Source organism: Plectropomus leopardus, chromosome 18 (assembly GCF_026936395.1).
Source record: "Plectropomus leopardus strain MGB_pleo_1.0 chromosome 18, ASM2693639v1, whole genome shotgun sequence".
Taxonomy (NCBI): Eukaryota; Metazoa; Chordata; class Actinopteri; order Perciformes; family Serranidae; genus Plectropomus; species Plectropomus leopardus.
Window position 1 is genome coordinate 22,216,686 of NC_142193.1, and position 26,275 is coordinate 22,242,960.

Consider the following 26,275-nt stretch of genomic DNA (forward strand, 5'->3'; position numbering starts at 1 on the left):
ACAGTTAAAAAAAAAAAAAAAAGGCACTTAACAGTATGAATATGACAAATTTGTTTTCATAGTGTATTTTAGACTTATTGTTGGAGCTGAGCTGGAAATACCAAGATTAAACAAAAAAAAAAAAGAATAAATAAATACAAAAATATGGCAATAATAAATACAACAACAACAACAACAACAACAACAACAACAATAATAATAATAATAATAATAATAATAATAATAATAATAATAATAATAATAATAATAAATATAAATATGGGAAATATGGCATATATTTTAGCAATATATGCCATATTCATGAAAACAGCCACAATTATACATATTAACAAAAGAAGAATTCAAAGCCCGTAAAAAGCTCTAAATAGTCCCAAAGGGTTAATTATTAACTATTATTTTTAAAATGTGGAGAGAAAAAAAAAGCAGAGACTCCTGTAATCTCGCGTAGTTAGCGAAATGTGTACTGAACGGAAGCCGCCATAGGCCAATTCCAATCGGCGTGCTCATTTGAACAAGAAGAACCGCTACGAAGCACGGGAGGAGAGCGGCCCAGTACGATAATTCAACTTTCAAGTCAATATTGTACGTACATTATCAGTACGCTTGTACTTTGACTAACAGTTTTAGAAATATATTACGTCGCAACGACCGCCTCACCGGGTAAGGTGTTCATATAAAGCGACTGTCCGTTATGTAGCATTAGCGTGGCTAATGCTAAACGGTTAGCATTAGCGTTAGTTGGAAACTATGCTCAGACGGCTTAGCGGCTAACGCCAGCTTGCAAAACGTGTTCACCAAGTTTTTACCTATTTTAAGCTGCAAACGGCGTGTTAACTGCGATTTCAAAGTGGTAATTTATATTTTGGGCATTAATTTCGAAAAGGATACATTGGTACAGGGTGGCATTTTGTATAGCAGATGGCGGTATTTGCTTATTTTCATGCCGGGCACATTGTGACCACCTAGCCGGGAGCTGCCCTGCCGACCGGGCCTGAGCAAGAAGGGCAACTTTCGTAGCATCAGGTCACCCGTGTATAGGCATCTCAAACTGGGCGAAACCATTTGAAAAATAGTTTTATAAAGAACCTTAAAATGAGAGCAAACTATCAAGTACGGGAAAGTGTTTTAAGTGGAGGATAACCACACGGATTGCTAGCTAGGAATGGCGGCCGTGCTACACAGCTAACTTATCCGCCGACAACTTTTCTCACACTGAAACAACCTTCATAAACACAATCACTCGGGTAAATCGCGAGTCTCGGTTCCATGTAATGTACAATACGGTGTTAAAACATTGAGATTTAAAACATTTCTGTAACTTAGAGCAGCGGACCGGGTGGCGTGGGGGTTGGGGGCAGGATTAACTTGTACCAGCTAAGCCGGGTCACAGAGATTTTAGCTGGTCGTGTTGTCTAATGTCCTCATTTTTTTGGTGCCGCAAGCCGATTTCCAATTATAATTTTAGGTGTTGGCATGTTGGCACTCCGAGGGCAAAAGCTGCTGCGTTTATCTTATCTCTCAAACTGCCCCACTAGTGGGCCCCCTGTCCGCCTTAAACCGACACCATGTGCACCCTCTTCTTCCTGCTTGTACCCTCAGCCTTAACTCCTATCTTCTTCAACCTCTTGGTACTTTGGTAGATTAAGAAAAATACCAGCAAGTAGTAAGCAAAGTTTATTTATATAGCACCTCTTACAGACTTTTGTCAGGAAGTGCTTAACAAGTAATATAAAAATAAATAAATCGTAATTAAAGTTAAAATTGGAGTTATATGGAGCCATTTATTGGATTTGGTTATTAGGAACCGAGCAGCAGCATTTGGGATGGTTTATAAGGGGTGTAATGAGGATTTGTTCAGGCAGGTGAGAAGAGAATTGCAGTAATCTAAGCATGAGGAGATAAATGCATGCATTAGCATCTGCAGATGTTTAAATAACTTTAAATTACCAATCAGGGGCATTTTTATTGTTGTACTTAAGTGACTGTAAAGGGGCTCAGCATTTGACCGTCAAATGACATGGACACAGTGATTAATGAAAAAATATAGACTGAATAACATCCTATGATACGTGGTAAGGTTAAAGGGACAGTTTACCCCAAAATTAAATATACATGTTTAACTGTTACCAGTAGTTCTATTTATTAGTCTTAATTAGGGATACGCAGCTACATTTGCTTGTTTCTAGGATTTTAGGATGTTTCTAGGATCATACGCAATCTCTAGGCTTTTAGGACATCAGGGGCTTAGCTAGGACCTTTTGTCAGGGGTGGTGGGGATCCTCCACAGGCACTTTTTTTTTTTTTTTTACAAATTTTTATTCACCTTTGGAACCTAATGTATACTGAACATACAAAGACAATTTTTAGTGTGAATCGCTTTATTTTCATTGTGAATTAGAAAGTGATCAGGGGACCAGATTTGGCCCACTAGCTGTAAGTTAAGTATCACTGGTCTAGATTTCTTTGGTGTGAGTTGCTGAGTGTTGGAGATATTGTCCGTCAGGATGTCTGCCTTCACTCTTTCCAGAAATCATGACCCAGTTACTCAAGATAATACACAGACCTTGTGAGCAGTTTAATGTAGGAACTATTTACTTAAATGTACACTTCCTTCTGTGCAGTGATTTGGTTGGCCGTGTAGTGTGGCGGAAAGAAAATAGTTCCTACATGAAATTGCTTACAAAAAGATCTCTAAATGATCTTGGAAAAAGATCTTTTGAGCACCATCTAGTTCTATTATAATGGAGAAAGGGCAGACATCTCGACAGCGGATATCTTCAACACTCTGCAGCTCACACTAAAACAGTCTATACTGATAAATAGCACTACATAAGAAGGAAAATATGTGTTTTTTATTCTAGGTTGAACTGTCCCTTTAAATGCTCTACTTGGTTGTAATGTCTGGTGGTAGAGAAGTTCTGCAGACGAGTTTGAAAAGCCTGTAATTTGCATAACGGGTCCTAATAGTGTAAGCAGACTTTACTTTGCATCCAATAAAGCTTCATATTTTGCTCTAGGCACTGTGTCGTCATACAAAGCTTTCCTAGCTGTAGATATGTGTGTGGACTTTGGAGATGATGCATCAAAAACATCTGACTACCACTGATGGTGTTTGTATTCATACTGTCTGATCCAGAGACCACTCACACACCTATTTCTCCTTAGCTCCTTATTCATCTATGTACATTATAAGAATATACTGGAAAATATGCATACAACTAAATGAATACTTGTATTAATTTTAGTTTTGTTTGTGTATTTCAGGATGGAGTGGCAGCCAGATGAGCAGGGACTTCAGCAGGTCCTCCAACTGCTCAAAGACTCACAGTCGCCCAACACAGTCACGCAGAGAGCTGTCCAACAAGTATCCTACCACAGTGCAATCTGAGGGTGTGCATTGTTGTGCTAGTTAAATACTTACTCAGTTGTGCCTTTCTAATAAGGTACATGTTTTTTTTGCCAGTGCAAAGGATTTTAACCTGTGTCATGTTGATTTATTATTACTACTGATATAGTACTGTTTTTGAAGTGTCATCCACATGATGAGGATTTTTCTGCAGTTGCCCAGAGAGGAGGGGCTGGGCGGTTGTTTGTTTGCTCGTAGCAAGCTCTGATATCTGACACTTGAGTCAGATGCAAAGTTAAGGACATTTTTTTTACAATACATAGACTTCTGTTGCAGACTTTGCAGGATCTTGCTGCAGAATTTTTTTTACACATTTAACTATTCATGCATAGAATTGTTGTTAAAAAAAACTACAAAATTCTGGTTGATATAAAATCTATTTAGGTGAGCCATTTATATGCAAAAAATACTAAAGAATTATTTAGCATAGTGATCAGAGGATTGTTACTGAACTGGAAGCTCAAAGGGTAATGGTCCTTAACTGCCATGCTAGAAACTCGAACAACTCAACCAATTCCCCGACTTCAACAACTATCTCATCTTTGTTCTCACGCGACTCAAAACTGAAGGTAAGTAGCCAGATGTGTTTTTTTCTCTTTCAGCCATTTACAACATACCCAAGTCATTGATCCACAATATTCAAAATTCCATGAATACTCCCCATAAACTTAAAAGCTGAATGAACTCTATGTCACACTCAACTGTGTCAGTAGAGAGAGAGAACTTTTTTGCTGGACTGATTTATTTTATGTAACAGTAAATATTTGGTTACTGTAAAATTGGTCATAAATTTCATCCCTGGTGACATTAAAATAGTCTTAAGTCTTAAATCAAACTGGCCTTAAGCTGTAGGAACCCTGTTACCCAAATGCATTTTAAATATAAAAAAACAAGCAAACCTAAAATGGGGAACCTTTGTCCAATTTCAGAACAACCATATTTTCAACAACACAAACATCGATAGTTCAATGGTTGTCTTTCTCTCACTCTCGGCTTATCGTACCATTCTCCCATCGTCCTCCTCTCCCCAGATGAGCCGACTCGCTCTCTGAGCGGTCTGATACTGAAGAACAATGTTAAGGCCCACTACCAGAGCTTCCCCTCAGCTGTTGCTGACTTCATCAAGCAGGAATGTCTCAACAACATCGGTGATCCCTCGCCGCTCATCCGTGCCACCATCGGTGAGTTTCTGTTTTGTGGGTGTTGTCAGCGTGAGATGTTAATTATTTTTCGTAGGCTCGCTTCCTTTCACACATCCAATAATGCACCCTCCCCTCACCCATTTCCCTTCTCTCTGGAGATGATGCATAAAACATTAAAAACACCTGAGTGCCCCATGAAGGTATTTGTATTCATACTGTCTGATCCAGAGCTGCTGCAAAGGCAGCTCCTCGTGGTGTCGTTAATTATAATTCACTATCTGAAGTCCGGTGTCTTTGCCTCCTCTCTTGCTCCACAGGCATCCTGATCACTACTATTGCCTCCAAGGGAGAGCTACAAACATGGCCTGAGCTGCTGCCCCAGCTCTGCAACTTGCTCAACTCGGAGGACTACAACACCTGCGAGGTCTGAACTCACACTGCTCTGCCCTTATTTTCTTTTCCCTTTTTGTTTCAATGCCATGGAAAGCTGTGCTGTCACTTTTCACTAACGCCCTACACACCCACACATTTTTGTCTTCATCAAAGCTTACCTTAGATTATAGGCATGTGGGAATTACATGAAGTCCCTAAACATCATGTAGCAATGATAAAAGGGCAAATATTCCAACCCGTCAGGTGCTTTATGTGTGAATGAGTAGGGCTGAGTGCAGTTCATGTTTCATGTCCACACTTTACACTCTCTGCAATAACAAAATGAAATATCAGTTGGAAGAACAAGTCCAAACTAATGAATTTCAACATTAGTTATTTCGAACATTTTGTTTATTTAAAACGTTTTCATTTACTTTAGGTCAGATGTGCTGCCCTGGCCAGCTTTGCATTTCAATAAGATATTCCAATGAGCGTTGTCTGCGTTGAGTTTTGAAAAGCGTAACCCTTCAAGCAAACACTTTTGACTCGCCATTGCCCTGCGTGTCTGCACCGCAAGCATACCGGTGTGTTTTGTACTGGCTCGTCTTACACATGATCTCATTTCAATCAAAGCAGCTTTCTGCAGTGGCTTGAGGAAGGCACGTCGGCTGCACCTCGTGGAGGTGAACACGACCTGAAGCATTAATTTACTGAAGTTATAATAAACATTGCAGTCCAATACGCTGAAGTTGCAAGAACAGATGTTCAGTTCACGTTTTGTCATCAGTAATATTATAAGTATTTATTAAAAGTAATAAGTTTGTTGCCCAGCCCAACAGGTGAAGGAGATGTCAGTCAAGCATAGTTGGTAACGGCCTCCAATGAAGAGATGAAATAAGTGAAAACATCTGTGTGAATTAATCATGAATGTGCATTTTTTTTCACCCTTTGAAACCTAAACAAATTGGCTTTATTTCTTTCAAAGTACACGGAAGGAAGCCAATAAAATAAATTAGCCAAAAATAGGCAAAAAATAGTAAAAACCTCAGAATTAGTAAATAGATAATTATTTTGACAAATAATAATACTAATTAAATAAAAAGGACTTAAATAAAAACAGACAAGGGAATGGCTCTGAAAAAGTGCATAAAAATTATAGTTAAGTGAAATAATAAATAAATAATAAAATAATTTAAATATGATAATGATAATTCTAGTTTTTTCCCTGGCTTTTTTCTTTTTTCACCAGACACTCCCTAGCATTTTAAAAATATTTTTTGAAAAGTTCTTGCAATTTGTGGAACATTTTTTGCCAAGTTGCTTGTTGCCTTTTTCCCCATGTTATTGAAAGAAATCACACAAATTTGCTCTGGGTTTAAACGCAAAAATGTGGAAAGTGATGTTGCTTCAGGTTTCAAAGGGTTAAAAAAAGGTCAAACATTCATGATTGATTGTTTGATTGATTGTTTATGATGTTTGGTGTTTTTAAGACATTTAGGTGACACTACATGACACATTTGCAATGTAATCATTTTTCAAATATAATTCGGGAGAGCGGCAGTCTTCTTGACAGGCTGAGTGTCTTCAACATGGAGTTGGACTTTAAAGTCCATCCTGCATCTGGAAATGATGAAAAACCCAGCTCATTGATTTACAATGATACCTAAAGTTCCTATGTTTTCTGATCCAGATTTAACAGACTGTTGTCAGCACACATTTCACCATCTCAAACATGCACTTTACTATGTTGCTTCATCATGGTATTTTTCTCTGTCTTTCTTATTTATTTTTATCTTATCTCTTGTTTTCTCAAAGCTGGTCTGTGTTCGACATATAAGAATATCCGTCTTGAGAAAATTCTGTAGATTGATGAAATCAGTGCACTCAGGACTTGTGCTTCAGTCGAGTTTTCTGATGCAGTCTTGTTTCTCCTCTGTGTCCCTGTACGTTTGCGTTTCGATTTGACAGCCTCTCTGTGTATGTCCGTGTCTCAGGGCTCGTTTGGAGCACTGCAGAAGATCTGCGAGGACTCATCGGAGCTGCTGGACAGCGACGCTCTGAACAGACCCCTCAACATTATGATACCAAAATTCCTCCAGTTCTTCAAGCACTGCAGCCCTAAGATTAGGTACAGGAGAGAAAGAGACTCATTTCTCATTGTTGTTTGTCATTATCATCTGGATGTGATGCATAATAACATCTGACTCACAATGAAGGTGTTTGTATTCATACTGTCTGATCCAGATACTCCTGACTGTCACGTAACTTTACCTCTTACATTATGACTCAAAGGCTTGCAATAATTACTTATAGGATTCAATTAGAAATGTTCTCACTGAAATATTTTTGTAATTTAGTATTTTATTTTCAATGTATATTTTAATGATTTATCTATTATTTAATTTATTCATTTATTTTTCTTAATTTATTACATTTTTTATTTTCTTACATACAAAATATATTTGCAAAACAAGATGGTATACAGTCAAATCTTTATAGGTGGCTAAACTGATACATCATGACATTTTTTTGCTCACTTTTTCATCACGGACCTCTTTTCGATTTGACTGTTTACATGTTACACGGGCATTATCAATACCCCTGCTGGTCCCTGCAGGTCCCATGCCATCGCCTGTGTGAACCAGTTCATCATTGGTAGAGCCCAGGCCCTAATGGACAACATTGACACCTTCATAGAGGTGAGCTGCTGTAAAACTACTGCTGTACACCAAAACTCGTTCCCTTGTTTTTAAGTTTTTTAAAAAAAAAAATTTTTTATTTTCTTGTTCAACACAACCTCTTTATTCCACCTGCCGTATAAATAATTTGTTTCTCGTGTTATCTCTCCTCTTCCATTTTAGAGCTTGTTTGCGCTGGCAGCAGATGAGGACTCTGAGGTTCGAAAGAATGTGTGCCGAGCCCTGGTCATGTTACTGGAGGTCCGCATTGACCGCCTCATCCCCCACATGCACAGCATCATCCAGGTAAGTGTTGCACATCTGCTCAGTCAGCTGTGGGCCTCTTGTAAGGAAGTAGATGTGTAAAGTCTGGACTTCATTGTTGGTCCATGTTTTCTGCTATCTGTTTTCTGTTACGAGTTGTTGTTTATGCTTAGTGTTTGCTCTTGTTTACACTGCTATTGAGTTTTTAAAAGTGGCAGCTGCAGTGCTGGGCTGGCTCGTATTTGACCAATCACAGTACATTTATGTCACTCAGTGTAGGAACACTGAGTGACATAAATGTACTGTGATTCATGCTGGAAGAGTACCTGCTCTGGAACAGAAATTCTTCAAAAGTGCGTTCTAGAAACAGCAATCGTTCCTGTTTCTTGCAGTGTGAACACATTTCGCATTTCTCTGAACCGATAGTTCCTGTTTTCTGATCCAGATTTGCCAAAACTCTTCACCACACTGTTGCCCAATAATGTCATTTTCTCTCTGTCCTCATGTTTTGATTTGTCAGCTTACACTTCTTGTTTTCTAACTTGTACTTTCTCCTCTCCTGCAGTACATGCTGCAGCGAACCCAGGACCCCGATGAGAACGTGGCTCTGGAGGCCTGCGAGTTCTGGTTGACTTTAGCGGAGCAACCCATCTGTAAGGAGATGCTGTCTGGACACCTGGTGCAGTGAGTAGCAAATTAACTACTGTTTAATGTAACGTGTATTCTGTGTTGATACACCAGATGACAAAAATGATCTGTATGTACCTTCTCAGGGTTTTGCTCAACAATTCAGAAACAGCTTCTTCTTTATCAACTTGTAAATTAGATTTATTGACTGTTGTACCCAAAGTCGCCTCTTTTTCTTCCCTTCGATATAGACTGACACCTATCCTGGTAAATGGGATGAAATATTCAGAGATAGACATCATATTATTAAAGGTGAGCTCTTTCTTTTTTCTTGTAATGTTTTATAGTATGTTCTTATACAGAAATAAGCCCTTATATCATGAATTGATGTTTTTGTTTCGGATGATTTTTGTTCATAATGCTGACGATGGAAACATTGGAGAACGTTTTATTTTTCAAACATCATTTGGGAGAGCAGCAGTCCTCCCAACAGGCTGTGTATCCTCAACATGGATTTGGACTTCTAAGTCTGTCTTGCATCTGGACATGATGAAAAACCCAGCTCATTGATTTACAATGATACCTAAAGTTCCTATATTTTCTGATCCAGATTTGACAGACTGTTGTCAGTGCGCATTTCCAAGTCTGAAACACGTCCTTTCCTCATAGTTGTGTTCTTGTTTGACATAAGCAAATGATAAACTAATCTAACAATCTTTTGATTGAGAAAGGTTTTGCTTTTGTGACTAAAATAGTTTTTATAACTTGTTACAAAAACATGCATGCAACTTGATGCCTTTCCTCCATGTAAGAAATAAATCCTGACTCAAAATCCAAAACAAAGACAACATAAAAGTTCATTCAAAGTCACAGCTCTCATAATATAGGAGGAAAATAGTGATCAAGAACTGGCCCTGGATCTGTTTTTAAGAGCCTGTCTGGAAAAAGCACGTAGGATGATGTAACAAAAATTAAATTTGTTTTTTTTTTTTTCAGGGTGATGTGGAAGAGGACGAGGCAGTGCCAGATAGCGATCAGGACATCAAGCCTCGCTTCCACAAGTCGCGCACTGTCACCCTGCAGCACGAAGGAGGGGAGGGGGAGGAGGGCGAGGACATTGAAGAAGACGATGACGATGATGACGACACGCTGTCCGACTGGAACCTGCGTAAGTGATGAAGAAATGCAGCTCCAGAGTTTGTGACTTGAACATCTTCTGCTTTCGAGTCATGTGTTAAACAGACTGTTGGAGGTTTAGGCGTGGTTATAATTGCTCTTTTACTTCTTGTTGTAGGAAAATGTTCAGCTGCAGCGCTGGACGTGCTGGCCAACGTGTTCCGTGATGAGCTGCTGCCCCACCTCCTGCCCCTCCTGAAAGGCCTGCTCTTCCACCCAGACTGGGTCATCAAGGAGTCTGGCATCCTGGTTTTGGGAGCCATAGCCGAGGGTAAGATTTACAGGACAAAATTTCTCACCGAAACTGCAGTTTTAGCTATGAGCTCTGTCTGTTGTCTTCTACTTGTAAATCATCAGGTAGAGAAGCAAGTTGGTCTTGCATCTGGACATGATGAAAAACCCAGCTCATTGATTTACAATGATACCTAAAGTTCCTATATTTTCTGATCCAGATTTACGTAATTCAAACCTCTACCCAAAAAAAAGTTTCCACTTTAGGAAAAAACAGACTCAGTACAAATGATGCTGCAGGATTTTGAGTGACCACAATGACTCATCTTGAGTAACCTCTACAAATATCACTGACTCAGTTTAAATTTACTAATATGATATAACCTTGTTATATTGAATTTAGTAAATATATTTTTTTTCTAAACCCTGTCCTCACATATTCATACAGACATGCATGTTGGATCTTTAAGGATGCACGTGCAGATAATTATCTCATGTCAGAACAATTCAAAGCTTCCAGGAGTCTTACTCATTTGGTACTTGGGATTACGTTTGCACTCAGTAGTTCACATAAAAAGTGAAGATCGTTGTATCAAAACCAGGACAGCAATAATGTACCCTTGCCCCTTTGTAATTTTCTTAAACGTTCCTCTCTGTGTCTCAGGCTGCATGCAGGGTATGGTGCCCTACCTACCAGAGCTGATCCCCCACCTTATCCAGTGTCTCTGTGACAAAAAGGCCCTGGTGCGCTCCATCGCCTGCTGGACCCTGAGTCGCTATGCACACTGGGTGGTCTCCCAGCCCCCCGACTCCTACCTCAAACCCCTCATGACGGAGCTCCTGAAACGCATCCTGGACGGCAACAAGAGGGTGCAGGAGGCCGCCTGCAGGTGAGCAGCTTCACACATCTCCTCTCCTCCATATGTGGACATGATGAAAATCCCAGCTCATTGATTAACAATGATACACTTTGTTCCCATATCGTTGTCTGATCCACACCCTGCATGTAACGTTCCTGGACTGGCTGGTATCTGTAAATATTGAACCGAACCCTTCTCGGTTTTGTCTCAGTGCATTTGCCACCCTGGAGGAGGAGGCGTGCACAGAGCTGGTGCCCTACCTGAGCTTCATCCTCGACACACTGGTGTTTGCCTTTGGAAAGTACCAGCACAAGAATCTGCTCATTCTCTACGATGCCATAGGAACCCTGGCAGACTCAGTGGGTCACCACCTTAATCAGCCTGTAAGTGCCTGCGAAAGTTTGACCTGAATGTTGTTTTTGCCCCAAAGGGAGCCATAGTTAATTGACTGATCTTTTCAAGTAATACAGTTTAAAAGAATAAGTCGACATTTTGGAAAATTGGCATTTTTGATATGTGGTACTACTTATTTATTAAATGCATTGTCTTTTGTTTCTTTTTTTTTTTCGTCATATACAAGCATTACAAAATTAAAAACGTCATCCTCAAATTGTGCGTACTACTAAAACTTCACCTATATTCACAAGAGGTGTAACAATTTCACGGTTCGTTTAGATACAATACAGTGGTGTCACGGTATTGTAAATTTTCAATACAGCAAAAAAGAAATACCAGAGAGATTTCCTAGTCTATTAAGACATACATCATAACATATGATGTTTTTGGACTTTAAACAATGATGGTGCTATATCAGAGTGACCCACATTCTGAGCTCTTAGCAGCAAATTAAACAAAAAAACGGTTTCTTGTAAAATATGAAAATTGGTAATGTAGCAAATACAAACATAAGAAACAATTTTGTTCTCTGTCTTTTTATATTTTTAATGTTTTAAAAGAAACTGACATCATAATTTGGGCTTTTAGTTTTTTGTTGAAAGGAGTTATAGTCTGACTGAAATGGGCTCATGAAGGACTATTGTAACCGGGCTCTAATACGTCATGCATGTTCATAAAGCCTAAATGTTTTCCACTGCAGGAAGAAAGGAGATGTTTGATATCTTATCATGTTGTCATAATAGCATTTGTTTTGTCAAAGACTTAAATTGGAGGCAGAAAGTCTCATGGTACCAATTGATATTGTTTTTCAGGAGTACATTCAGAAGTTGATGCCCCCCCTTATTGCCAAGTGGAATGAGCTGAAAGATGAGGACAAGGATCTCTTTCCACTCCTAGAGGTGAGAAGTTGATTGATTTTATTAAATCAGGCACACTGACTTGCTGACAGGGTCCCCACGGATCCTTAAAAAGCCTTAAAAGGCCTTCAATTCATTAATAAAAAAATGTTTAGGACATGGGAACATGATTTTATTAATCTTTTTTTTCTTTTCCTTGTCTAACCTCGTGTCTGGTGTGCAGAGAATGTTTTTTTCCCCAACATTTAAAGTATATCATCTAACTTTTTACATTTCAACAGCAACAACAAAAATCATGTTTTATATTTTCAGTCAACATTTGAGTAAAATTGTCCCTAACCCCAAAGGCATTGATGTCAGTTCCCGCTTTTTTTTGCTTTGTGTTTTCAATTTGGTCAGAAATTTCACTCCAATTGACATTAAATGAGTCTTAAAAAGTCTAAAATCTCACTTGCGTTTAGCTGTAGGAACCCTGACGCTGACCCATGCTGGGTTTGCATTATGTATGGCCTCTTTCACACTGACACAGAAAGGAATCGTTGCTCTAAGGTGTTTCTCTCTCTCTGTAAAACAATGACACTGATAAAGGCGCTTCACTGCTTTTCATTGATATACACCTCAGGACAACCATCTCTGCTTTCTGTGTCTCTACAAGTCATCTTTGTTTCTTCCAGTGTCTGTCGTCAGTAGCCACCGCCCTGCAGAGTGGTTTTCTGCCTTACTGTGAGCCAGTTTATCAACGCTGTGTCACACTAGTCCAGAAGACTCTAGCTCAGGCCATGGTGAGAATGCAAACACATGCACAAAAGAAATATGCTTTTAGTGATTGAGAGGTAAAGAATATGCAATAAACCTCTCTCCCATGTCGGTGCAGATGTACAACCAGCATCCAGACCAGTATGAGGCCCCTGACAAGGATTTCATGATCGTGGCTTTGGATCTGCTGAGCGGCCTGGCTGAGGGTTTGGGGGGTCATGTGGAACAGCTAGTGGCCCGCTCGAACATCATGACCCTGCTTTTCCAGTGCATGCAGGTGGGACAGGAGCGTTTTGTTGTTTCTCATGTATCAGGACAGTTTCTTCTGAATTCAAACACGTTTTTAACACAAAGGTGTGTTTGTGCTGCAGGATACTATGCCCGAGGTGAGGCAAAGCTCCTTCGCTCTGCTGGGTGATCTAACCAAGGCATGCTTCCTCCATGTTAAGCCCTGTATTGGTGAGTGTGCTTTATCACTACACTGACTAAAGGCTCATTTATACTCCCTGTATATACGAAAAATAGATTAATTGTAAGTCACTTCCCACATCCTTCCAAGCGTCTTTTATGTTGGCATAGATACATTTAGTGAGACAACAACAAACGAGATGGTGATTGAGGAGGTTGTAATAGTGTACTTTATGACAGAGGCAATATTATAAACTGCCGTGGTCTGTGAGGCCGTGAAATACATTGTGACGTTTAGGGTGAATTATTTTCACTATATTACCGATTTGGTACAATCTGCCATTTTTAAAATGCCTTTGTTGTGTCCTCCGTTCGTTGAACTGCACCACACTTCTCCCACAATCTCCGGTGGTACTGATCTCTTTTGTCGTATCCGTAAGCTTTTAACAAACGTGCACAAATACAGACGACAGTACATGTCCCGACTAACTGTGCGTACAGAAATAGATGTGTCTGTTTCATACCGTAAAAACGTTACTGCCTTCATACTAACAACGAGGCAACTGTGGAGGAGGACGTATCATCGTGCCTTTAAATGAAGGTAGCATTGAAAACGTGTAGCCATTTTTAACACCCCAACATGTGGAGGGAGAATTTTATTTTTTGCTCATGTTACTATATATTACAGATTCATCCCATTTTGCCATTATTTGCATTTTTGTTTGGCATTGCCTGCAGTTGTATCTCGCTTGAACTACCCCACACTTCCTCACGATCTCTGTTAGGAATGCTCGGTTTCGTCTTTATATGTAAGATTTCAGAAAATGTGCACAAATACATATGAAGTCAACATAGAGAATGGACAGAAGGCTCCGTCCATCTCCATCACTGTATGTGGTGTTAAGCATAAATTAGCCTTAAGTCTCAATGAAGGAAATAATTTCAACGAGCATAAATACTGTGAGAAATAGCATTGTTATAATCGTCATTTTCTACCTGTGCCCAGTATCTGGATATGATGAAACACCCAGCTCATTGACACAAAATGATACATTTTGTTCCTAAATTTTCTGATCCAGATGTGGCGCACCTCATGTTGCACTAGGTGGCACAGTTGAGTTTGCCATCTTAAATCTGCTGCTGTTACATGTTTTCCAAGTTCATGTCTGACAATCTGAAAACCGGTTTACTGGTAAACCACCCCCAGCCGCTGTTTTTCCTATAGCATTAATTTGTCTTTTAGCCTTAGTCTTTTGATGTGTTTGTGTAAGTGACTGTAATTCACTCTTGTAACCGGTGTGTGTCCATGTCCTTCCTCCAGCTGAGTTCATGCCCATCCTGGGGCTGAACCTGAACCCAGAGTTTATCTCGGTGTGTAATAACGCCACCTGGGCCATCGGAGAGATCTCCATGCAGATGGGTGAGTGGGTTTCACATTTATGTTTTTGTTTCTTTCTTTTTTTTTTATACATTTGGTTGTTGGTTGTATAAGACTGCTGATTCTGCTCAGCTCTTGAGAATAACTCTCTGATGGAAAAAAAAACATAAAAAAACACTGTAGGCATCATAGGTAAACTATTCAAGTGCTTCATCTCAATTAATAAAAAGTAAAGTCTTATAGTTCCTATGCAGTATGGAAAAGTATTAAATGTGATTTTAGTCATTTCCGGGTTTGAATAAGTATGGAAAAAACATTTTCTGTCTCCAGACTATTGCTCCTGTACTGTAATCTTATCAGAAAATTCAGATTTTTTCCTTAAATAAATTTGTCATACAGGCAGCATGTTTTCATGGTGTTTGGAGCAGGTAGCCAGCACAGCCAAAATTTTTTCCGTGATCTGATCTAATAGCTTGGGAATTTTCCAGTTACCTCAGAAGAGGCAGAACCGTTGTAAATCTTTTTCACAAAATGATGTGTGCCTCTCCCATTTTTGTCTGCTGTTACATTTTGTACAGAAAGCCATCCTCATTTTGCTCACAGACTGAGTGAATGTGTGTGCGCCTGCGTGCATATCTGGGAAGCCATTGACACGCTGCTATCCTTACAGCCAAAAGTGATGTAGTGAGTGTAGGGACGTCAGCAAACCAGTCGTCTTTTAGACAAACAACTGCAAAATAAGAACACATTTTTCTTGTGTAGATGTTGACATTTGCCTCCTTTGCCCATAACAGCACTTGATAACAGCACTTGATACACAAAGATAAATACGTCACCAGAAACCTGCAGCGCCCAGACCATTTTGTGTTTTAATGTACGTGAACTGAAGTGAACTGAACGGTTACACTGATGTTTTTCTAGGTGCAGAGATGCAGCCTTATGTGGGCATGGTGCTGCCACACCTAGTGGAGATCATCAATAGACCCAACACACCCAAGACTCTGCTGGAAAACACAGGTACACATGAGGTCATATATACAGTATTCAGTGTTTCCTCTAGGATTTTTTTCAGCAGCGGGGGCAGGCTCTCCGGGGAGCCGTGGCGGCGTAAACAAATGACACTTGACTGCAGATTTTAGTTTTATGCCCAGCATAATGCCCCTTTTTATTGAATGGTTGGCATGAAAATCGCTTTTTAAAGGCTGAATGTAAAAATACATCATGGCGTGTATATCGCTTAATGCTATCAATTAGTTTACTCACGTCAGCGACACTGAGTTGAGTTGGCACCGGGCCCAATTAACTTAAGCTACGTAACCTTAGCTCAGAGGCGGTCCTGGGTAGTTTTGCGCCCTGGGCGACCCGACAGTTGTGGCAGTTTTTACATTTTCACATAGCGCAATAAATGTAAAAGTATCTATGTTAATTTTATGAATGAAATACAATTTATTTGGAAGCAGCTGGGATCATAACAGGTCAGTCTATCCCTCACCCCCCTCCTTGCTTTTCCTCTGAGAGTTAAACTCAGCCTGCTCTCAGCCTCTGCAGTTGTGAGTTGATCGCCCTCCTGTCTCCCTGCTGCCTTTTCTTCTGACGCACACAACCTGTAGACATGACTCTCAGCAGAAAGTTGACATGATAGTAAGGGCGCCCCGCACCTACTCCACAAACGTGACGTGGAAATGAGCGGTAGAAAACTTGCGATTTTTATTTATTTATTTATTTATTTATTTTGCGGTTGCTCGTGCGCCCCCAAATAGATTGCGCCCTGGGCGGTCGCCCACATTGCCCATAGCAAAAACCGTCCCTGCCTTAGCTGGCCATCAATATTTTGCGAATGTTTATTTAACTAATAAAATCTATTATAAGTTTTCTTAAGCTAATAAGTCTACCTTTTCTCCGGTAAGTTGCACGCTATTTTCAAGCCGACACTCCTCTGACTCTCCGACCTGATGCCTGGATGCGAGTAGCTAATTAACGTCGGCACCAGTTAGTTCTGTTGGGGGGTGGGAGCGGGCGGTGGTATCTACCCCAAAGAGTAGATACGGAGCAAGATAGTTATCTGCCTCAGCACTCGCGACACCCAACGCAGTGCAGGACTGTGCTGTGATGCGGCGGTGGTGTATTTGCAATTTAAAAAAAAAAAAAAAAAACCAAAAAAAAACGACAGTTGAAGGAGCAGCGGGTAGGATTTGGGAGTAGGATTTAGGAGTGTAGAGGAAACACTGGTATTCATCAGGACATGTGTTTCAGACAGTGGAACGCCTCAGGGGGAGTTTAGCTGGAAAGATGTGTTTCAAGTTTCTGCGCCACACCTATATGTTAACAAGGTAAAGCAGCAGCAGAAGGACGCTGACATAAAGCGACAGACAGGTTGGATAGGAGATGAACTACACAAGATGTGGTTTTTAACAGGTTAAATCTTCATTGCACGTGAGACTCATAGCCCACAATCTAGCACTGAATATCTGTGCTTTTTGTGGTCAAAATTAAGCAAATCAGCTCTTTGATCAGCAGACAGCTAGGTATTTCCCATCATGCCCTTGGTGTTTCAGTTGGCGGAGAGCTCATGTTGCCTGCAGTGCTGAACCCCTCACATCGGGCGCCTGAAGCAGGTGCCACCAGTTGACATCCCTGATACAAATCTAAAGCTGGAGATACACTTGCTGTCAACTGTGTCAACACATGATGGATGCCACATGTCAGCTGCATTGGCTTGGCGCGTTGGCTGTGCACGTCTTCCTAAATTAACGCGACACAGACGAGAGATGCAGTATGTATATAAACAGCAGGGGCAGTGTAGAGGACAAGCGGCTGAAACAGAGATAACAGCATGAGAGAGACGAACTCCCCATTGTCCCGACGGGCTGGATTTAGAGGCCCGATGTTGTCGTCGCTGTCACCTTCTCTGTCCTATTTAACATGATAGTAACCTTCTCGAGCGCCATGTCTGTTGTTTACATCCCACACATCCAGTAGTCGTATATGGCCTGAGCTCTCTCGTGTGCTCTCTAGAGCTTTTCTCCAATAACACGCAAGTATATAAACAAGAATGCTCGTGATGCAGCAGGACGCAGCTGGATATCTACCCAAACGCAAGGTTAAACATCGCATCTCCAGCCTAACCGTCACGCATTGTCCTGCAATCAGCAGTAATTGATTGTGCGCAGGCCTGGCTCATCTCAAACATGCCTAATGTGTTTCTTGTGTCTTCCTGTCTGCAGCCATCACGATCGGCAGACTGGGTTACGTCTGCCCCCAGGAAGTGGCACCACAGCTGCAACAATTCATTAGACCATGGTGAGATTATTATTAACCTGACATCACGGAATAGCTTTTTAACAGGGTTCCTGTGGATCCTTAAAAAGTTTTGAAAAGCATTGAAATAATTAATTTGAAAAAAAAAGGCCCTAATGGGGGTATTAAAATGTCTTAAATCAATATTTCAAAAGTCTTAAATGCAAAGACATGGGATGTGGGATTTTATTAATCTTTTTTTTCTGACTTTGCATTGTAAAATCTTTAATAATAAAAAAAAATTAACTGAACGCTTCTCATATTAACAAAACCTAAAAATGATGTTTTATGTTAGGATAAATATTTATTCGAAATACTCTTTTTTGTCAATTTTGGTTTTGAAAGTTTGGTCTTAAATTTCATTCCGAGTGGCATTAATAAAGTCTTAAAAAGTCTTAAATCATACTTGCCTTAAGCTGTAGGAAACGCTTCACAATAAGGCATATTCCATTTCTTTTGTTTTCTAGTATAAATCCCAGAATCCCCTCTTCTTGCATCATGTAGGAAAACTCTTTTGGGGTCAAACAAAAAGGAAAGGAAGCTTATCATAGCAACCCACAGCAGCTGCATTGCTGAATTAAGATATCCCACTTTGTCGTCGTTGTACCTCTCCCCAGGTGCACATCGTTGAGGAACATCAGAGATAATGAGGAGAAGGACTCGGCCTTCAGAGGTATCTGCGTGATGATCGGTGTTAACCCTGCAGGAGTGGTGCAGGTGAGGTGTCACGCTTTAAAACGGTGTAATGTACACGTGAAGCCGACCGTCCCTCTGGAAATGATGAAACACCCAGCTCATTGATAAGCAGTGATACATTTTGTTCCCAAATAATTTTTTCTGATCCAGAATCTCTCTTTTAAACTCATTTGCATGAGCTCTGAATTAACAAGTAACAAGTGCGCTCTCTGTCCAGGACTTCATTTTCTTCTGTGACGCTGTGGCCTCCTGGGTCAACCCCAAGGACGACCTGAGGGACATGTTCTATAAGGTGAGTGCGTCATCACCTGGTCAGACACGTCCATCTGATGGATGGCCCTTGTTTCAGATTAATAGTGTTACCATTGAGATGTCAGCTCCTCATGTTTACTGCTGGCCTGCCGCACTCTGTGATGATCATCTATCAGACATTCGAAATCTGATTATACTGTGCGGATGCATTTTTGAATCTGAGAAGTGTGTGCAGAGCTTGCTGTTTGGGGAGAGAGAGCAGTCATTCATAAACACAAAAGTAGTATTTTTACATTCAGGGCAGCGTAAGTGAAATTTAAAGACCCCCTCAACTCAAAAATGTGTTTTTCTATTGATTTCCCCTAAAATGTCTGAAATTCGCTATACTGACTTGTGTTTGCGCAAAGATTGTCACTAGAGGGGTGTTTTCACATTTCTCTATTGAAGGAAGCGATGTCTTTGCATTTCCCTAAAATCTGAGACAAACAGCAACGACACGTTACTAATACAGGGTTCCCGCGGATACTTGAAGTTTTAAAAGGCATTTAATTAGTTGATCCTAAGAAAGGGTCTTAATTGGAATTAAAAAGTCTTAAATCAGTCTTAAAAAAGACAGAATTAGGATTTTATGTTGCATCAAAAATTGCAAAAGAATTGGTAACAAAAATAGTTTTTACAGATAGCCTTTTACATTACTGTCATGTTTAATGTTACAATAAATGATTAAGCAAAATTGTATCTTATCCTAAATAATTGACATGCGGTTTATGTTTTTTCCCCTCAGTATTGTTTTTTTTGTGTAAAATTAGTCTTAAAAACCACGTGCATCAATGCAAATTTTGTTTACCTCTATACACATCTTTTAATTTTCTCCCCGCGTTCTTTCTCTCCCTTTATGCCAGCTGAAATTATGTTTGAATAGTTTGAATCTGATATACTTGAAAAACCATTCTGATATTTCTGCTAGTCAACAGACACAACAGACTCCTCGTCTGAGTCTGGGTCTGACTGAGGCTCGAACAAATGTGGCTGAATCTCTCACATATTTCCTCTGTGATGACGCTCTACTTTGGCTCGCGCTGCTCTTTATCAGGTCAGCCACCTGTCAGTGCTGCTGTGTTGGAGAAAGTGAAAAGCAAAAGTGAAATCTAATGCAAGCAGCGTCGGTCAATAAGAGCCTCTCAGTGAGAGAGAAGACTGGATCTGCTTACGACCCCTTTACAGAGTATTTTGACTGTTGTGTTGGAGAATCATGTTAACCCTTTAAAACCTGAAAAAACAAGTTTGATTTCTTTCAAAAGCATGGGAAGAAAGAAGAGAGCAACTGAGCAACAAATGACCCAAAATTGGCACGACATTAGTAAAATTTACAAGAAAATGACAAGAAAATAAGCAAAAGAATTAAAAAAAAAGTAAAAAACCAAGAGACTTTTTTTTTTCTTTTTTTTTTTTTTAAAAATACATAATTATAAGAAATATAAAAACTGTTTTCTGGTCATTTTTTCCTCTTTTTTGATAATATCTGCCATTTTCTTGTCACCTTTTATTTATTTAATTATCTATTTATTTATTCAATTTTTCAGACATTTCATGCCAAGTTGCTTATTGCCTTTTTGCCATGTTCTCAAAAATAAATCTATAAAACTATTTTAAAGATCCATATAGAGAGCCTAGTCTGCCTCCGTGACAGTTTTCTCTTTTGCTTGTTTCCCCAAGATCCTGCATGGATTCAAGGACCAGGTCGGGGAAGAGAACTGGCAGCAGTTCTCGGAGCAGTTCCCTCCTTTGTTGAAGGAGCGCCTGTCAGCCTGCTACGGCGTCTAACCCAAACTCCCCTTTGTCCACAGAGGACACCAACCTGTTAGGTAAGTCCAGCACACACACATACACACACAGCCCAGACCCCAGACCCCTGACCCCCTTCTGGAGATGATGAAAACCCCAGCTCATTGACATGCAATGATACATTTTGTTCCCAAATTAATTTTCTGATCCAGAATTACACTTTTTTAACCCTGAACCAGTCCCTCCCCTTCCGGTGTCCTAAATTACACCATAGTTTTTGGCGAGAGATGTTACCTATAGCATGTATACCGTTTTTTAAAACCAAACAATAACAAAAGACAGACTTTAATCACGTCTAGAAGAAGAGATGACGTGACCGGTGAAAGTTAGACGGTCGGTCAGTTACCTTGTGTTGCTGCCTTTTTGTTTTTTGTTTTTTTTAAATTTATTGCTCGATCTTCTTTTGGTAAATGACGAGTGCTAAGCAGCGTTTGGCAATTAAGAATTTTTTTTAGATAATGAGTAAAACTTGGAACAAATTAACTTGTATGGGTTATCAACCGAAGCTATGAACTTGTGTTTATGATTATTGTAATTAAGTATTTAATTACCATATTTCTGAACACATATTTTTTAGTTAAATCCTCATAAAGAAAAAATTATTTATTTAAAAATTAGTTTTGAACTGAATTATGAACACAAATTTTTAAGTTGACTACTAATTGAATTAATTTGGTCCAAAAATTTCCCCACATTATTATTATTATACTTAATTACTATAATTATAAACAAAGTTGATTCCTCATAAAATTATGATATTCCAACTAATTTTGTCACAATATTTTAAAGTGTTAAGGTGCATTACTGTCCCCCTCTGTGGGCGTATGTGTGGTTTAATTAAATGGAGGATTTATCAAACAGTTTATTATATTGCTATGGAGACTATTTGTATTGAGATAATTATCTTTTTTTTGTTTATTATCACCCAACCTTAGGAGAGACTGTGCCTCTCTGTGAGCTCCAGATCTGCTCATATAATGTGATTTTAATCTTTCGTCTTTGTTCTTCTGTGTGTTCCCAGGTTCATGTAGGGGAGGGTTACTGGGGAACTCATTGCACTGCCCAGATTGTGGGGAGAAACAAGAGCTGGAGGGATGTGACTGGCCTTGACCCTCCACTCAGCGGATGGCCCCCTTTCCCCCCGCGCCCTGTGTGTCTCTCTGAGGGAGGGAGGGGTGGGAGGAGGGTGGTGGGTGTGGGAGGGTAAACTGGGGATATATACATATACCTCTCGGACTAAACGCCTCACTCAATCCAACACAGTCAAAAGTGACTTTTCGCCAACAGCACGCAGGGATCCTAGTTAAGTGAGGCTGGCTTTGACCGCCCCCTCCTCGATTTGATTATTCTGTTAAGATAGGTAACGGCTGGGAGGGGAGGGGGGGGGTGTCAGATAGGTACATAATAAAGGAATTATCTGAACCAGCATAGGGTGCCACAGTCCCAAACACCACAATGCACCTAGTCCGTAGAATCACACGCGTAGATGTGTTTAAATAGGCTCGTGCCAGAGGCTAAACAAAAACATTTTACTATGTAACAGTGCAGGAAATGTGCACAAATTGTTTGCACATTTTCTGGTGAAATTGCATAAACCATTTGGTGTGCATATACATGGGTCTTTACTCTTTTCACGCGTACATTTAGCTGAATTTAATTTCCTTCCTCTTCCCTCGGTTACTGAATTCCTCGCCGATCATCACTCGAGACAAAAAAAAAACAAACAAAAAAAAAAATGATGCAGTAGGTCTGTCCTCTAAGGTTTTACCACCGCAGTACCAAGTTATTGCATGGCATATGATCACCTCTGAAGTGACGCATGTTTGAGTGAATGTCTGTCTCGTCGCTCACTTGATTCATTTCATTAATTGTCGTCAGTACGGGGAGGCTGCCATAAAGCGAAGCTGTCAGGTGCTTGCTCTGTTTGTCCTCCCATTCATACATATTGTCGAAACAATGTCCCTTTAGTTCAATGGAAGCTTTGTGCGTGAAGACCAACTTTAGGTAAATTAAAGCAGGAATCAGCCTCACGTCAGTTTGGAGAATCCTGCTCTGCATCAAGAGTTCAAATACTGTAGTCGAGAATCCTTTTTGCTGCTGCTGCTGCTGCTGCTGCTTCGTTTTTAGGGACTTTACAAGACAGACTTACTGAGGGCGATAAGACATCAACAAGAATGAATAACTGATATAAATGCACTTTTTTTTTCTTTTTTTGTAAGAAATTTAGAATTTCAAATGTAAGACATACAGTAATAATATACTGATCTTGAGACATAGTTTCTTTTGATTTTAGGACTGTTAATGACTTGATAACTTTAAGCATAATGATTATGGTAAGCAATGGTAAAAATGGCTAGCTAAGACTTGAGGCCTCTTAACGTGGTTTTATAATGTAGCGCCTCCTGAAGTAGGATTTAAGAGGAGGGAGACATCTTAATTACAGTATTTTGCATCCACGTCCCAGTGCATCTGTCAATCCGTACCTGTGTTTGAGTGTCCCCGACTTTCTCATCAATGCTTTTTTTGTTTGTTTGTTAAACGATGGCTGCTCGAGCCATCAAGGCTGCTCCTGGTCATGAACATTGCATGCTTTTCAGTGAGTCTTGCTCCTCTTTCTTTTTTAGTCATTTTATATAACCGGTCCATTTGAAGGGCTCTACCGTCTAAGAGCTTTGTCAATGGCAATGCAACTTGCTGCTGGACTAATAAGGTACTTCTCCAGCTTCTGATCAAACTAATGATTGTCGTTGCCATATATTCACCCGTTGATACTGTGTAGGATTTGCCCAGGAACACACTGACTCCAATAGTTGTCCCCTGACACTGGTTAGCTTCTGTGAGCGAGTGGTGGTCTTTATCGAGCTTTATCTTTTAGTCGTTGTCCCCAGTGGACGGTTCTGATGGAAGTGTGTATGGCTGTTTGCCTGTTGGTGTTTTGCCATAAAGGTGTGTATGTGAGTACTGCTTAGATGTGATGTTGCACCAGCACCGATGAAGTTATATCCTGAGGCATAGTTTGAGTGGATGTGGCTGTGGGGAGTATCAACATTTGCCTGCCAGTTAACACCAGTTTGAACTTAGTTTGAGCAAATCTTCTGAAGGCCCAGATGCACCAAACCGACATCATGAACTAGCTGCGACGAATTGTTTGTCGGCCAAGAAGTTTCCCATAAACACAAAGCAAAGAAATGGTATCATTTTGCGCCTGCGTGAGAAGAAATAACTCTCCATGCCAGTAGACGGTGGCCGCCCATATCCGCCATTTAAAAAAGGGAAACCGGAAGACTGACGTGGTGCAAGTCAGCACATTAACAACACAATCCAATGTTAAAAAACTGCGTATTTACCAATGCAGCAGTCAACGAGAACTCAAACCACCAGGAAACGTTTCTGCTAAATTGCTCAATGGCAAACGAAAAACAATCTTACCGTATATAACAAGCTTTTTTTGACCTCCCTCCCTTTTGATTTGAGCCGTTTGTTGACATTTCTTGCTTCCGTTTCTCTTCTCGTGTGCTGAGCTAAACCGCCAGTCCGCGATTTTATTCACCGACGGGCTCTGCTGATTAAACATACTTAATTGGCTTAAAAAAAGACCTCTTCCTTCCTGAATATCAGCTCACGTCAGTAGATGATGTATTTTATAGAATTAGAGTTAATGTAAAAGTTTCTTCAAACAGATCTTTTCCATGTTTTAACTGGTAGGCAAGCTTTGAGATGTGAGGCAGTCACTCACTGATCACAGGCTGGACTGTTCAGTTCTTGGAGCAGCGACTGGTGAAGCATTCGTTACATGAATCACTCAGAGGATGCAGCTCCTGTGCCACAAAGAATTGGTAAAAAAAAAAAAAAAAAAAGTTGAGGCTTTACCACTCCTCATCATTTTGTGATACACTAAGCTACATACAGAAGTAAATTTAAATGCAAGTTGTCCACAGATTATTTTATTTTTATTTTTATTTTGATGCTCGTGACGGTTTTGTTTTTATTAATTTATTTTATTTCTGATTTATTATTTTTATTATTTTTTGTTTGTTTTTTTTGTGCACCAGTGCACAAATTCTTTTGGACTTTAAAAGTTTTTTTTCCTTCCTTTTTTTATTCTTTTTATTTAAAGAATTATTTGTTTTCGTTGTTTTATAGCGGACCATTTGATTTTGTCAAATTTGATGTGGTAGGACTGAAAGAGAGTCTGTGCTCAGTGCATACCTTAGGGAAGAATGTGGAAAACTAATTCATAACTTTGTTTCAATCTGATATCAAGGCTGGCAATTGAATTTGATGTAGTACCTTTTTCTTTGCTCAACTGTGGTGCAGGTGGGATGTTATCTGATGTATCCCTTTTTATTTAATTTTTGTGAATAGGGGAAAATAAATTTTTTTTCTATTAAGCTTTGAGTTGTCTAAAAGTTTTTTATGGTGTGTGATCAACCAAACTTGCAGAGCGTTTCACTACCTATATTACCATAATAATTCAAATGCCTGAAAAAGCTGATAATGTACAGTAGATAAATAGATGGGTAGATCTTTACTTTGAACATGGCAAATAGAATCAGACAATAAATAAAATAAAAATATGGGCTTTTTTTATATAGCACTTTTCATACATAAAATGTAGCTCAAAGTGCTTAACATAAGAGTGCTAAGATTTAAATACAATTATGAGAAACATGTATATAAATACATACTGCATACAAACTTATATAAATACATACTACATACAAACATAAATACATACGTACATATACATACATTCACGTATATATATATATATATATACACAAATGAAATAAAATCATTATACAACACTAGTATACCATAACTCTGGCAGTAAGTTGCAGAACAGGTCAGCGGTAGAAAAAAAAAGAAATAAAAAATATAAAAAGGATATTCAACAAGAAGAGTCCAAATCATAAAAGCATAAAGCATTTTTAAGAAAGTAAGTTAGGAAATAAAGTTTCCCATAAGTCAATGAATTTTAATTGACTAGCTTCCTTATTCATATAAACCTAAACAATAAGTAACTAAATATATAAATACACCCACATACTAAAATTTCATTTCTACAATTTCTCAACATTGTTTGCAGAAAAAGAGAAAGATAAAGCAGGCAACAGATAAGCAAAAGTGCGTCTCCTGTAAACGCCCCTCTTCATCCTCGTACCTCGTGAAAATGTTGTTTTTATACAGAATTTTTAAACTGGTTTATGTCTGGACATTAAGAGAGATAAAGATAAAGAGTGGGTTTGTTGATCCTCTGAAAGGGGTGTTGTTTACAAATCTTATTGTTCATTTTTGAATGATCAGAACTGGATTTGTGGTTGTCATATACGTATTTCCCCACATTTCCACACAGTAAGTCATATATGGAAGTACAAAGGAACAGTACAGGGTGTATAATGAAGTTTCGGGAGACTTTATGTAACATTACAGTTGACTTTGATATTTTTGCCTTGATGTATTTTCTATGTGTATTCCAGCATAGTTTAATGTCTCCCATCTGTTCCCACAGTATTGCAACTTGAAGGTAATGTTAGCCAGTGTTGTGGCAGCGTGGCCTGCTAGCTGGGTTGACGGCACTGAGGTGAACATCAGGGACCGGTGACTCAGGATTCACAACGTGTTTTGCTTGTC

General features: G+C 39.5%; 1 protein-coding gene and 2 non-coding genes across 4 annotated transcripts; all 3 read left to right on the forward strand.

Annotated features, from left to right (window-relative positions):
• The first annotated feature begins 433 nt into the window (after positions 1 to 433).
• Positions 434 to 25,032, forward strand: LOC121956171 (transportin-2-like). Of its 2 annotated transcripts, none has more exons than XM_042504294.2 (25): positions 434 to 582; positions 3,265 to 3,364; positions 3,900 to 3,975; positions 4,438 to 4,587; positions 4,866 to 4,972; positions 6,915 to 7,048; positions 7,538 to 7,619; positions 7,782 to 7,904; positions 8,428 to 8,546; positions 8,741 to 8,801; positions 9,486 to 9,657; positions 9,784 to 9,936; positions 10,561 to 10,786; positions 10,968 to 11,139; positions 11,965 to 12,051; positions 12,684 to 12,791; positions 12,884 to 13,042; positions 13,137 to 13,224; positions 14,495 to 14,593; positions 15,473 to 15,568; positions 17,776 to 17,851; positions 18,466 to 18,565; positions 18,762 to 18,836; positions 20,513 to 20,661; positions 21,663 to 25,032. In XM_042504294.2, exons 2-24 carry the CDS (start codon positions 3,266 to 3,268, stop codon positions 20,618 to 20,620), a joined length of 2,670 nt encoding a protein of 889 aa, XP_042360228.1. In that variant the 5' UTR covers positions 434 to 582; position 3,265; the 3' UTR covers positions 20,621 to 20,661; positions 21,663 to 25,032. The 2 variants fall into 2 exon arrangements, with proteins under 2 accessions (XP_042360228.1, XP_042360229.1); XM_042504295.2 differs by having other exon boundaries at positions 504 to 660.
• Positions 3,069 to 3,136, forward strand: LOC121957338 (small nucleolar RNA SNORD41). The gene has a single exon (XR_006106755.1). It is a non-coding gene; the product is annotated as a small nucleolar RNA SNORD41 (small nucleolar RNA).
• On the forward strand, positions 7,098 to 7,164 carry LOC121957339 (small nucleolar RNA SNORD41). Its single transcript, XR_006106756.1, has one exon. It is a non-coding gene; the product is annotated as a small nucleolar RNA SNORD41 (small nucleolar RNA).
• Positions 25,033 to 26,275: the final 1,243 nt, after the last annotated feature.

Coding starts and splice junctions, on each gene's coding strand:
- LOC121956171 (XM_042504294.2), top strand. CDS start 3,266: ATGGAGTGGCAGCCAGATGAGCAGGGACTTCAGCAGGTCCTCCAACTG. Junction 3,976..4,437: donor CACGCGACTCAAAACTGAAG/GTAAGTAGCCAG, acceptor TCCTCTCCCCAG/ATGAGCCGACTCGCTCTCTG. Junction 7,905..8,427: donor ACATGCACAGCATCATCCAG/GTAAGTGTTGCA, acceptor CCTCTCCTGCAG/TACATGCTGCAGCGAACCCA.